Below are 13722 nucleotides of genomic sequence, written 5' to 3'. Positions count from 1 at the left end.
ATAAAGATCTGATATCCAGTAAACCCCAGGTCCAGCTCATTCTGGATAACAGGTCCTATACATGGATGTCAGCTACAATTGGTGGCCACCATACAGTACTAATAAATGTTTTGTTTTATTGGTACAAGTGTGGCCAGTTTAAGCATAATGGCACATGGAGCATTTTGACTACTGATGCCATTTTGTCCAATTCTGCCAATGAATAAAAAGTGCCCTATGGGAAGCTCTTTGTTAGGGGTGCTTGGCAGCATCAATGTAACGTTTTGAAATTGTAGATTTTACATTTTCAGATTTAAAGTCCTTTACATAGTAACCTCCTGTGTTGATAGGATTGCATATAATTTATATTTATAATATATACACATCCACTTGTACAGAGCTTTTTAATACATTGGTGCTTTGTATATAAGTGTATAATAATAATAAAGTGATAGATATGTTTGTGTGTGCCTTCTTGAATATACAAGAAGAGAAGATGCTAAAATGCTGCCCCCCTTATCTTAATATCTGTGAATCTGATTATTGACAGCCTGCAGATCAATATTAATTGCAAAGCCACGCTTAATTATTGCACACTTCAAGATCATTCAACCATTACTTTTATCTTTAGAAAGGTCAGTTCTAATCACCAGTCTTATATACTACAAATGTTTGCATTAAAGGCACCATTACATTGTCATGGTGCCTTTTAATTTCTACCCATTCAGAGAAAGGGTACTCAAATTGGACTATCACTAAGTGCTTGGTAAGCATGAAACGCGTTTGGCTCCATTGTTTGACATTTTTAAATGCTGTAATAAAACGACTATTTTTTTTATCTTAAGAAAGCATGCTTTTGGGATTTTTTGTACAATATGAATATATATAGGGTCCTTGATAAAGACCCTAATGTGGGCCGAAACATTGGAAAAATGCAACTAAGAATAAATTAACACATTTATTCACGAAAAAGGAATTGGAGTGGGAGTCCTTTCATTATCTTATCTGAACAATATTGACCCACGCACCCAAAATTGTTTGGAATATCTGGTAAGAGTGCATACACTGGATGGACTATATATATATAAATAAACCATACGGGAATAAACCATGAGAGTCTGAGAGAAAAGAGAGAGGGGGAATATATATATATATATATATATATATATATATATATATATATATATTTACATATATAATTTGTCTTTTGTCTCTTTAGAGAGAGAGAGACCATCATAAAACATATGGGAATAAACCATGAGACACTGTGAAAAAGTATAGAGAGAGAGAGAGAGAGAGAGAGAGAGAGAGAGAGAGAGAGAGAGAGGTATATAGAGAAAGAGAAAGAGAAAGAAAGAGAGAGAGAGAGAGAGAGAGAGAGAGAGAGACCATCATAAACCATATGGGAATAAACCAAGAGAGACTGTGAAAAAGTATATGTATAGAGAGAGAGAGAGAGAGAGAAAGAGACCATCATAAACCATATTGGAATAAACCATGAGAGATAGGCTGGGAAAAAAGTGCCTTCTCATGATGTTAGTTGGGCCTTCCTGTGATACATTCATGAATGATGAGTACAAATGCCAATGTATAAATGCCATTGGGACAAAACCCTTTTGTAGGTGTGACTTGCTCTGGAAATATCAGCCAATATGAATAGAAGGGGAGCATCTTTGCATGACTATGAATGAAAGCGCAGACATGTAGGTGCTATTTCAGCCATCAAATAGCCATGCCCTCAGGTAAGTGCTAACGTGCAGAAGAAAGGTGACTGAGGCGCTACAGAAACAGCAGCGGCTCTGAAAACATTGGTGTCAAATGTGACACCCTAACGGGATTAGAGGCTGAAGTCTGCGAGTGACCTCCCCTCCCATCACACTGGGGAAAGAGGGGGGGAGATGGGCGGGGCGTGGGACTGAGCTCTCTAAATCTCACCTTACTTTGCTGCCACTTTCAAATGGAATTACTGCTGTTGGATTCAAGGGAGAACGGCGCTAAGTGTCTCACTGACGCTAAAACAAGTCGATTTGTTTAGTCTCTGGTAGCGCTGGCTCACTGCTGAGTGATAGATCGCAGGGGACACTGCTGAGGATCAGATCCTGCTCCGGTAAACGACAAGTGATTAATCGGTGTCGGGAGAGGCTGCTGGAGAGAGCGCTGTGTAATAAGGCATGTAGGTATCTGTATAGATAGGCTGCTAGTATTGTTATTAACATTATATACATCATCCCATCAATGGCTCTTTTATTTGTACTGAGCAATGTAAGGGCAGCTGGGGGTCAGTAGCAGTGCGCTCTCTCTGCTCCCAGTGTCGGATGATCCAGTGTCGGTGTCGCACGTTTGTGTGGCAGTGGCGGGATGTTGGAGCGAGTGCTGCTGCAGGACTCAGGGCTGAATGGCGTTGTGGAGTTGGAGGGCAGTTAGGGGAGGTGTGTGTGGCTTGTGCTCATTACTCTGCTACTCTTTTCTATTGTACAGTTTCAGATGTGCCGCGGCGCAGAAACCTCGGCCCCCCGGCTGTGTGGGCTGACAAAGTCTAAGTGGATGAAGAAGTCGCAGCGTCCAGTCTCCAGGCGGCTCCCGCACCAATCAAAGCATTAAACTGCCGCTGACAGGACGCGGGTTCCGAAGATCACAGGCAAACTTTTCTCTGGACACAGACAGACACAGACAGACAGACCCTTCCATGTGGCCCCTGTGCTCACTCCCCGTCCTGATCAGATGAGACAGAGAAGCAGAAGCTCCTGACTGCGGACCATTCGGGTCACTGTGACATTTGCATCATCCGAGTGTCGCCGACCCGCACCTTTAATTCTCCTGCCCAGTGCGATGAACATGCCTTCTTGGCTCATCTTCCTCCTCACGGGCTGGACTTTCTGCGGCAACTTCTTTGCGTGCGGTGGCCTCGACTATGATTATCCGAACTATGAGAACGAAGAGGAAAAAAATGAGGCCATCGATTATAAAGATCCTTGCAAAGCCGGTAAGTCATTTTGATATTAAGCCCTGAGTGCTCATCCCAGCATTCTCTTACAGTCACTTGTCTTACATTGCTACAATCATACATTCAGGGCTTTCATCTGATTCAATACCATCCACTATAAACATGTAACCATTATATTCAGGGGAAAACCCAACATTTTCATTGTGGCTCATCCACCCCATCCCAACTAGAATTGCTGTGTAACCTTTGGCACAGGGTTCTCACACTGGGTATTCTTCCTCCATTAAGACAATCCCAATATTTGGGAGCTACCATCTGATATTCAGGGTTGAGAGGCCTCTATGCCAATGGTAGAATATAAAAAGACAAAGGCTATGTATTATGTAACAATTAATATTTTCAGTATATAACTCTCCCCGTTCACACTTCACAGCCAATATGTGACTTTCCTGCTGCAATTAAAATATAAATCCCAGCATCCAAACCCACAACGGCTCTTGGATTTACAGTTTTTACAGTATTACTTCAAGAATACTTTGTATACATATAATTATCACCCGCAGTGATACAGTGGAAGGGAATGCGTATACTGAGTGTAGCAGATCAAACAACTATATTTGGGCTGGAAATACCATAATATTGTATGTGCTCTTGTCGTTTATTTCAGCAGCCGTGTGGAATCTGTTATATCAAATCCCTTGCCTGCATTTTGATTCCTTAGAGTTAAAAAAAATTCAATATGCGATGCGACTGATCACCTGATATTCAGTGAGGAGGGGGTCCCTTTGTGGGGTGGAAGTAGTTGAAAGTACAAATACCCCAAAACACGTGTTTTTGTGGTAGAAAATAATTTTGTTGATTTCAGACCAAATCAGTATAAAATCACAGTAGATAGTTTCCCGGGAAGCAGAATGAGTCTGGCTGATGGTGCAGGCACAGATGGGTCCTTTCCATACAAGATGCCTGCATGTCCGAGTGCAAGCTCTGCTTTCTGAAGTTTAGGAACAACATGACATACACAGACTTGCTTCACGTGTAAGGATAAAGAGGGTGGAGGAAGTAGAGGGCTAGGTGTAACTTTTAAACAGAAGGAGACGCTGTCTCCTTCCTCTCTCCACATTATATTGCGGCTCAGTTTGAAGGGTCTGGTGCTGTGCAGTCTTCTCTGTTTCTTTGGTCACATGTAGTGCGGCCTCAACTCCCGGGTCACAGCCAGCTCCTCTGTACACGTGCAGCCAACCAGCCTCACACTACTTTACTGTTGTTAGAGAGAGATGGATTGCATCGGGTTAAACAGAGACCAACAATCTGTAGCTGAATTAAAGCCCTTGTCCAAGAGGGCTAAGGAAGGGCTGTGTGCTTAGTACAGGCTGTTAGTTTAAGTGTGATATATTGTTGCTGCTACTGTGTGTCAGCTAATTTCCAAATATTGGTTTATTCCAATGCCCTTAAAACCAGGCATCTATAGCCTAACTGCTTTAACCTGCCGTTGTGAAGCTACAACTAGCAATATGTGAAAATTGATGTTTGTAGTTTATTAACAGCTGTAGATTTGTTTTGTTGCAAACACACAAGCACACACCACTGCCTTTCTTTTCTTGCACGCTAAGTATATGTCTCCGAGAAATACACATGGGAAATGAGGTTGACATTGCCCAACTTTCATAGATCTACATTTTTTCTCTTCCATCCCCTGCTATGATCAAGGAACTGCGAGTACGATTCTCATTCAGAATCCCCAAATAAATGATTGAAGTATGTGCTGCTGCTGGGTATCATTTTGGTATAAAGAGACAAGGATCCCCATGCTGTGGATCCAGTTACAGGATACTTGTATATGAGAGAATTATAGATTGGGCTAGCTTTTAATAGAACAAGATGGCAAAAATGACAAGATGACAAAAGCAAAATCAAAGGTTATTATTTTGCACTGGCTTTTACAGCTTCTCCTGTGCTTCAATAGATTTTACTCAAGTGATAATTAAAATCATCAGGGCTGCAATATACATAACATATGACCTGTATACCCAGACACCTGTGGAACATAAACTCCTTTTTTTACACCAGAACTTCACAGCTTAGATTGAATCACTGTATTCCAAACTATCCTGTCTGTAGCTTTATGCAAATAAGGAGATGATGGGTAATGTAACACCTGAAGTACTGAAAGCCCCTGTTTAATTTTTGAAGCAAAATATGGAATATAGAATAACTAATATGGAAAATGTTGCACAGACTGTTGTGTCCTGCAGTATTAGAGCTTTAGATTTGCTAAAGTGCATGGACTTTATAGTTATGCAACTATATGCATACTAGATTGCCTTTTGCAGGTATATTTACTGTAGGATGTATCACTGCATTAAATCATGGAAGTGATTCTGCATAAAGCACTAAAACTAAGATAAACTGGGATATCATTGGGTTAAAACTAGTCTCTTGACGGTATATTTCCATGCAATGTAATTACTTGTTTCAAGAGCCAAATAACCAGATAAGCCCATACATGTGGATGGCCAGATTGAGCCAGTCTGGGCCAAATAATCAGGTCACACACCAAGCTTGGAGTGGCCCCTGCAACTTTCTGATGTACTGATGAGCTTATGCGGTCAATGGCTGAGAAGGATTGGGAAGGATTTTGAGAAGTCAGAGGTAATCAAATTTTGCTGGGTTCGCACGCAACTAACGACCTATTGTCGGCCAATTTGGTAAAAAAAAAAAACAACCATAATACATTTTGTGCACCTAACTGTATTAGCACTAGCCTGGATGTTTATTGTCAGACTATAACATCACTATGATGGGATTGCATTTGCAGTTCATGAGACTGCCTGGTAATGAGAACACATAACTGCTACATATCCTCCTCTATAGATAGGCAGATTAATTAGCACTGTTTCCTCACCTTTTGCAATGTGATTATTAAAGAATTAAAAGTAGATAAACTCCCCCACCAATAGGGGAACATTAACTTAGGGGCTCTGATCCTGTCTGACACATGTGTTCTCTATCCATAGCCTTCCATTTCATAACTGGAATGGTTTCTGTAGGTCATAAGGTTCTACCATAATCTGCTTTACCAGAGAAGACAACAATATTCCAATCTTCCACAAGACTACATGTCTTGTTCTTAAAGCTTTAACAGAATGTATTGCAGACAGGCTTTAAATGTCTATAGGATTATACATTGACATTACAGGAGTAATTTGAGTAATTTGAATTTTTTAAATTTAGAATTTATTTATGGGCACATATTATGGTAATGTCATTTATTCAGGATCAATATGGCAATCATCTAGTACTAGTGGAGTATGATACAGCAATACACAGGTATAATTCATCTCCAATCACTGACTTTTCAGTACAGGTATGGGACCTGTTATCCAGACTGCTCAGGACCTGGTGTTGTCCGGATAACGGATCTTTCCATAATTTATAGTTTAATACCTTAAGTCTACTAGAAGATCATGTAAATATTAAAAATAAAACCAATAGGCAGTTTTGCTTCCAATAAGGTTTAATTATATCTTAATTGGGATCAAGTACCATGTGCTTTTTTAATTATTACAGAAATAAAAGGAATTTAAAATATTGAAAAAAAAAATCTGGATTATTTGGATAAAATGGAGTCTATGGGAAATGCACATTCTGTAATCCGGAGCTTTCTGTATAATAGGTTTCCAGATAATGGATCCCATACCTGTACTATGGTTTTGCATGCATACTAGCATATAGGAGGATAGTAGTTGTGTTTAGGGAAACAACTTTGGTGGAGCTCAGTTTTATTGTTCAATAAATTTGGCAGTAATGACAATGGTTTTCAGACTTTTTGCATTCAAGCCCCACTTGGTGGTATGTCATTAGGTCCAGACCCCTTGTCTCATAACAATGTGACTTATTTATGAAAACACAGTTGCGTCAGTCACCCTGCAGTATTTCCAAGAATATATCAAACAGGGCATTTCTCCCTAATTGGTGCTCAGACTGGTTTCCCGGGGAATATTAGGATTCATTTTATCCCACTCAGTTTGTCTTTCAGACTGAACCACCTGCCTATAGTTTTAAGTCCCCCTTCGGAGGCAGTCTCACGGTTTTTGAACCTTGAATTTATTGTCTGAAATATCTAATGGTGGCCAAATACGGGCCGATAAAAGCCGCTGACAGACCAAGTCGGCAGCTTATTGGCCCGTGTATGGGGCCCCCCGACGGGCTTCCCCGATCGAGATCTGGCCGAAAGTCGGCCAGATCTCGATCAGATGGGACAAAAAATCCCGTTGGATCGCGGCCGCATCTGTTCGTTGATACGGTCCCGCGATCCGGCCCCCGTTCCCATTCGTTAGCCCTAGGGCCCAACAATTGGATCAGCCCGATATTGCCCAAGGTGGGCATATCGGAGAGAGTTCCGCTCGTTTGGCGACATCGCCAAACGAGCGGATCTCTCAGTGTATGGCCACCTTAAGACATCAGACATATACTGTACTCTTATCTAACCACTCTTTGTCTCTATATCTGATCATACAGTGATGTAGCATCTCTGCAACTGTGTTAACTGTCCATTATGGTGTAAAATATCCAAAATTGAATCTTTTTGGAACAGATTGACCAAATGGTGTTATCCATGTATGTATGTTTCTATCAGTTATATGCCCAGAGTACAGAGTCTGTTAATTCCACTTCAGCCTGGGAAAGGAACATTTAGTGCACATTAATGTAGAACAGGTGATAAGGTCAATCTAGCAGGTTCATCATAGAATTCTTTGATGGGTGCCTGCATTGTAGGCTCATGGAACAAGAAGGAATGGTTTTGCTTTTCAAATGTCCGTCCGAATTATAGAACACACAGGTGTTTCCCTTCAAAAGTAAAAGTAAAGTAAAATACTTTTGATTATCGTTGATTGAGATGCTCTGTGTATGCCTGTAGGAAAAGATAGCACTGATGAGCTTCTGATGTGCTGAATTGGAGTTTGCTGCCAGAATGGATGGGAGGGGAATGGGTGTGTTGGAGGATTATTGTTCACAGTGAACTTGTGCTGATAATATGGATTTGAAGCCTAAGAAGATTTCCATGTGTTAAGCGAGCGTGTTGTTCTGCAGGGAGCATAACGTGTTCTTTCCTTGTCAAGGTAGATGGGCACATGGAGCCTACAGCTTTAGAAATACACAAGGCTCAGTGGTGTAACATCAGTGGGGGCAGGAGTTGCACTCAGGGCCATGAGACCTGGGGGAACCCCAGTGTGTACAAAACATACCTTTACCTGTTATCACAACATTAAAGTGAATGCAATGTAATGAATATAATGTAAATGGGTTAAGCACTATCCCACATGCACCAATTGAGGGATATTTACTAGAGGGTGTGCAAATGGTGGAGACTTTGGGGATTCTACTTGAGGGTAATACAATGTTCTGTGCATTCAAACATGTCAACTCTTAGGGCTCATGTAATCTCTGCAGTAAAGGTAGACAGAGCTGTTGCAGTAACTGTGCCCAAGCATACTGAATATTGGAGGTACAATATTTTCTGTTTTCTTAGTGATCAGACATGTTATTGTACTTGATAATTGTTTCAACTACAGCTGTCCTGACATCATATTCTACCTTCTATATAAAAATTGATGTGTTTTGATATTCCTGACTTTTTCTATAAGGATGCCTCAGTCACTGCTTGCAAATTCTGTCTTTTTTTTATCTTGTTCTCTTTCTAAAGGTCCCCATCATTCTCTTTATACAATACACTAACATGGACATGGATGTTTTGCCTACAGGTTGCAGACTCACGGGTGTGCTTGTGATACCAGGAGATTGCAATGTGTTTTGTCCCTGTCTGTGGTTTTATCAATTGCCTCAGTGACAAAAGGCCCAGGCCTGCTTAGTTGCATTGCCCTAAAGCAGATAAATAATGCTAAGATCAGTTAAAACTTGAAAATACCTATACATACTTGTGTCTGGCTTAAATACCCCAGTCTCCCTTTAATATGCCATATGCTCATTTGTTCATGCATGAGATAGGAGTTAATATTATGTTTTCCTGATAATGTCTGCTGTTTCATTAAACATAGTATGAAACACTGGTATATGCCCTTAGGCATACTATTCCCAGCATAAATGAAAACTAAGAAGAAAGCAGGAAGGCAATTAGTAGCAGGTGGTTATATTGCCTATTGCCCTACCACTGTGTGTTCAGACACTCAGGTGGGTTCATTTTGCCTGAGTGTTTCTGAAAAGAAGGTTGTACGAGGAGCTAACCCTTCAAACACTGTTGTGTTTTCGCTTTATTCGTGTTTTGCTCAGAAGTGAGCACCTTATTATGAGCAACATAAAACTGCAGAAAGTCCAGGCACCATTTACCATTAAGCTTGTACCATATCTGAATGCATTTGCATTATTATTACACTCTACATTCCAGTGCATGATATTATTAATACATCAATTAATTCAACATGAGGTGGAACCTTTGTGTTCAAATGTCCCGAAATTGAACAGGAATCTGTGCCCAGTGCCTCAGTGTCAGAAATCATTTTATTTAAGTTGCTGAATTACATTAGAAATCATCTGGGGAACACGGAGTACAGAGAGCCTTGCTGGCTGCAGTATGCTTTGTATCTGGATTCTCTGGAAACAAGTTAAAATAATGTGAATGTATTATGGTGATTAACCAAATGTTACACAGATGCTAAACTGTCACATTCATGTGAGGGGAAGTGAGTATTTGGATAGTGCAGGCATTTGTGGCCATTTAAATGATTCTAAGGGCTCTTACACATGAGCGTTTTTACCTGCGCTCCCCTGCGTTACGTTTTTTGGCGTTCAGCCGCAGGGGAGCGCAGGAATAGACGCATTTCATTATTTCAAATGGGGCTGTACTCACACAGGCGCGTGTAGGCGCCGAACGCAGGAAAAATGCGTCTCAACCTGCGTTCGGCGCCTACATGCGCCTGTGTGAGTACAACCCCATTTGAAATAATGAAATGCGTCTATTCCTGCGCTCCCCTGCGGCTGAACGCCGAAAAACGGAACGCAGGGGAGCGCAGGTAAAAACGCTCATGTGTAAGAGCCCTAAAGCAGTAAATACTAGTGAGCAAAGAGCATGCCTGCGTTTCATACCATATGTAATAGAAACAAACAAACATGATCAGTTAAACACATATACACCGGCAGAGACTTGTGAATGTATGAGTTAATACATTAAATGAGATGAAAACAAAAATCGACTTGCTTGGGGCAGAGACACACATGGAGATTCTGGGAGATTTAGTTGCCCAGCGACAAATCGCCTCTTCTTCATGTGACTAATCTCCCCAAACTGCCTTTCTGCCGACTAATCTCCCCTAATCTCCTAATGTATCTCTGGGCTTAAGGGAGATTTTGGATAAATTAAAATGAATGCATCAAAGGGCGAAACAATGCTCAGTATATTAGCCACTTGCTGAAAAAATATGTTTGTGTGTTAATATAAATTGCCTGGCAGCATCTGACCTGGTGTCTTATCTCAATACTGTATATAAGGATGGGTTGTGGCCATGTCCATGTAGTAGACCTACCACATTTGCTGGATATACAGTATATTATAAAATAATGTCAAACTAAGTAAAATATTTTTATGGGACTCCTAAGCAGGCTGAGAATAATAAATGTCATCTGACTCACAAGACCTACAGACGGACGCCCCTGCTCTAGGTGATAGTATGGGCAAAAGTATATCAACCCCATCCTTCTATTGCTTGGCTTTAGTTGGAAATCTGATTTAAATTTAGGCTCCTCTTCACAGTACACCTAATTGTTATTTAATTAAAACTTGTCTCCAAGCCAGGAATTCAGAAATAAGCACCTTCTTTGAGTTCACTGGGAGCAACATGCAAGGGGTTGGTGGGCAACATGTTGCTCTCAAGCCACTGGTTGAGGATCACTGATCTAAAAGTATATAATCTACGCCAGGGGTCCCCAACCTTTTTCTCCCGTGAGCAACATTCAGATGTAAAAAGAGTTGGGGAGCAACGCAAGCATGAAAAATGTTCCTGGGTGCTGCCAAATAAGGGCTGTGATTGGTTGGGCTATGCTATTGGTTGGGCTATGAGGACTGGCAGGCTACAGGAGGCTCTGTTTGGCAGTACATCTGGTTTTTATACAACCAAAACTTGCCTCCAAGCCTGAAATTTAAAAATAAGCTCCTGCTTTGAGGCCACGGAGAGCAACATCCAAGGGATTGGGGAGCAACATGTTGCTCATGAGCTACTGGTTGGGGATCACTGTCTACGCTTTTTATATCGAAAATTTTCACCAAGTACAATAAAAAGACTTTCCTCGTGTAGCTTATGGAATGCTGTCAGCGCCTTCAGGTGCAGGAAGGGAGCATCTTGAACCATGTTAAGCAGGCACTTAGTGGTGGGCAACAGACAGGAGATTTAAATTAGAGGCATGTAAAGCCAATTACAGGAAAACAGATCTTATCTTCTTGGAAAGGGTCGTTTCAGGTCTAGTAAAGTAACTAAGAAGGTTATTCTATTTGCAGTAAAAGGCTGAAGGGGTAATGTATCAAATGGCGCTATAAGCAATGTGAGTGCAATTCTATGTAAACAAACAGCAGTTTTAGTGGAATGCACTTCCTTTGCTCATAACCCACTTGATACATGACCTTTTTTCGTGTTTTAGGTAAAGTGAGAACATTCTGAATTCCTTCAAAATAATTTGTTTGTTGTACACTGAGGTAACTGATAATTATACAGCATTATGATTTGAGTTACAGTATACTTCCATAATGAGTTTTTCTTATACATAGAATTTTGTACGTATTTTGTATCTTCATTTTCTAAATATTCTGGAAGTCTTTGAATACAAGTAGAAACCTGTTATTGTGGTGACATTGCTATGCTGTGCTTATTCTGTCTAACTCATGCTCTAGTATTCTGTGACCTCTAATTCACACTTTGCATTTTGCCATTCCCTAAATCCTGCTATTTACACCTTCGCAATATCACAGCTGCACCTTTCTGGCAGACACACATATGTAGTGTTTTTTAACCAATTAAGATCTTTGTAAGGGCTCTTACTGACGAGCGGTTGAAGCTGCGATGAAGAGTGCAGGAATAGACACATAAGGTTTTTTTCAATGGGGCTGTACTCACACAGGCGCGTGTAGCTGCCGAACGCAGGAAAAATGCAGCATGTTGCGTCTCAACCTGTGTTCGGCGCCTACACGCAGGGCAGCCATCAGGGGGGGACAGGGGGGATAGTTGTAGGGGGCCCGAGGGTAAGGGGGGCCCCAGCCACGCCACACTTACTTGATTAGCCGGGCCCCCCATCTTTCTGAGAGCTGCTGATTTCGGGAAGGCATGGACGTTTAAGGGGCCCTGGCCACTAATATTTTTTAATGGGGGGGCCCTGGCCACAAATGTTTTTTTATGGGGGACCCTGACCACCAATATTTTTTTTGTTTTTTTACTGTGTGGTGGGGGGGCGGACCTGTAGGTGGTGCTTGCGTTGGGCGCAGCCCAGGGGGCCCAGGAAATTTTGTCGTACAGGGCCCTGCGATTTCTGATGGCGGCCCTGTGCCTGTGTGAGTACAGCCCCATTGAAAAAAACCTAATGCATCTATTCCTGCGATTCCCTCCGGCTGAACACAGAAAAACGGAATGCAGGGGAGAGCAGCTTCAACCCCTCGTCAGTAAGAGCCCTAAAGCTGGCTATAGAGGGGTCAGTTATTAAAGGGATCCTGTCATCTGAAAACATGTTTTTTTCAAAACGCATCAGTTAATAGTGCTACTCCAGCAGAATTCTGCACTGAAATCCATTTCTCAAAAGAGCAAACACATTTTTTTTATATTTAATTTTGAAATCTGACACGGGGCTAGACATTTTGTCAATTTCCCAGCTGCCCCATGTCATGTGACTTGTGCCTGCACTTTAGTAGAGAAATGCTTTCTGGCAGGCTGCTGTTTTTCCTTCTCAATGTAACTGAATGTGTCTCAGTGGGACATGGGTTTTTACTATTGAGTGTTATTCTTAGATCTACAAGGCAGCTGTTATCTTGTGTTAGGGAGCTGTTATCTGGTTACCTTCCCATTGTTCTTTTGTTTGGCTGCTGGGGGGGAAAAGGGAGGGGGGTGATATTACTCCAACTTGCAGTACAGCAGTAAAGAGTGATTGAAGTTTATCAGAGCACAAGTCACATGACTTGGGGCAGCTGGGAAATTGACAATATGTCTAGCCACATGTCAGATTTCAAAATTAAATATAAAAAAAATCTGTTTGCTCTTTTGAGAAATGGATTTCAGTGCAGAATTCTGCTGGAGCAGCACTATTAACTGATTCATTTTGAATTTTTTTTTCCCATGACATTATCCCTTTAAGTCACTCTTTACTGCTGTATTGCAGATATCACCCTTCCCTTTCCCCCCAGCAGCCTAACAACAGAACAATGGGAAGGTAACCAGAGAACAGCTCCCTAACACAAGATAACAGCTGCCTGGTAGATCTAAGAACAGCACTCAATAGTAAAATCCAGGTTCCACTGAGACACATTCAGTTACATTGAGTAGGAGAAACAACAGCCTGCCAGAAAGCAGTTCCATCCTAAAGTGCTGGCTCTTTCTGAAAGCACATGACCAGGCAAAATGACCTGAGATGGCTGCCTACACACCAATATTACAACTAAAAAAATACACTTGCTGGTTGACATTTTATATTGTAGAATGAATTATTTGCAGTGTAAACAGTGTAATTTAGAAATAAAAACTACATCATAAAAATCATGACAGAATCCCTTTAAGTTTGCAAAAAAATTATTGAAACATTAAATAAAGCGA

General features: G+C 41.2%; 1 protein-coding gene across 2 annotated transcripts in view; it reads left to right on the top strand.

Annotated features, from left to right (window-relative positions):
- The first annotated feature begins 1822 nt into the window (after positions 1-1822).
- The window catches only part of tll1.L (tolloid like 1 L homeolog), a 94683-nt gene continuing 82783 nt past the window's right edge, over positions 1823-13722 (top strand). Inside the window, exons 1-2 of one of the 2 annotated variants that reach the window (XM_018241702.2) lie at positions 1823-2148; positions 2458-2962. In XM_018241702.2, coding sequence (XP_018097191.1) covers positions 2809-2962 — 154 coding nt within the window. In that variant the 5' untranslated portion in view covers positions 1823-2148; positions 2458-2808. Of the gene's footprint in view, positions 2153-2457; positions 2963-13722 lie in introns of both variants that reach the window. The other variant, XM_018241701.2, reaches the window with a different exon arrangement.

The sequence above is a fragment of the Xenopus laevis genome, chromosome 1L (assembly GCF_017654675.1).
Source record: "Xenopus laevis strain J_2021 chromosome 1L, Xenopus_laevis_v10.1, whole genome shotgun sequence".
In the NCBI taxonomy this organism is placed as follows: Eukaryota; Metazoa; Chordata; class Amphibia; order Anura; family Pipidae; genus Xenopus; species Xenopus laevis.
This window is presented reverse-complemented; position numbering and strand designations above follow the sequence as displayed.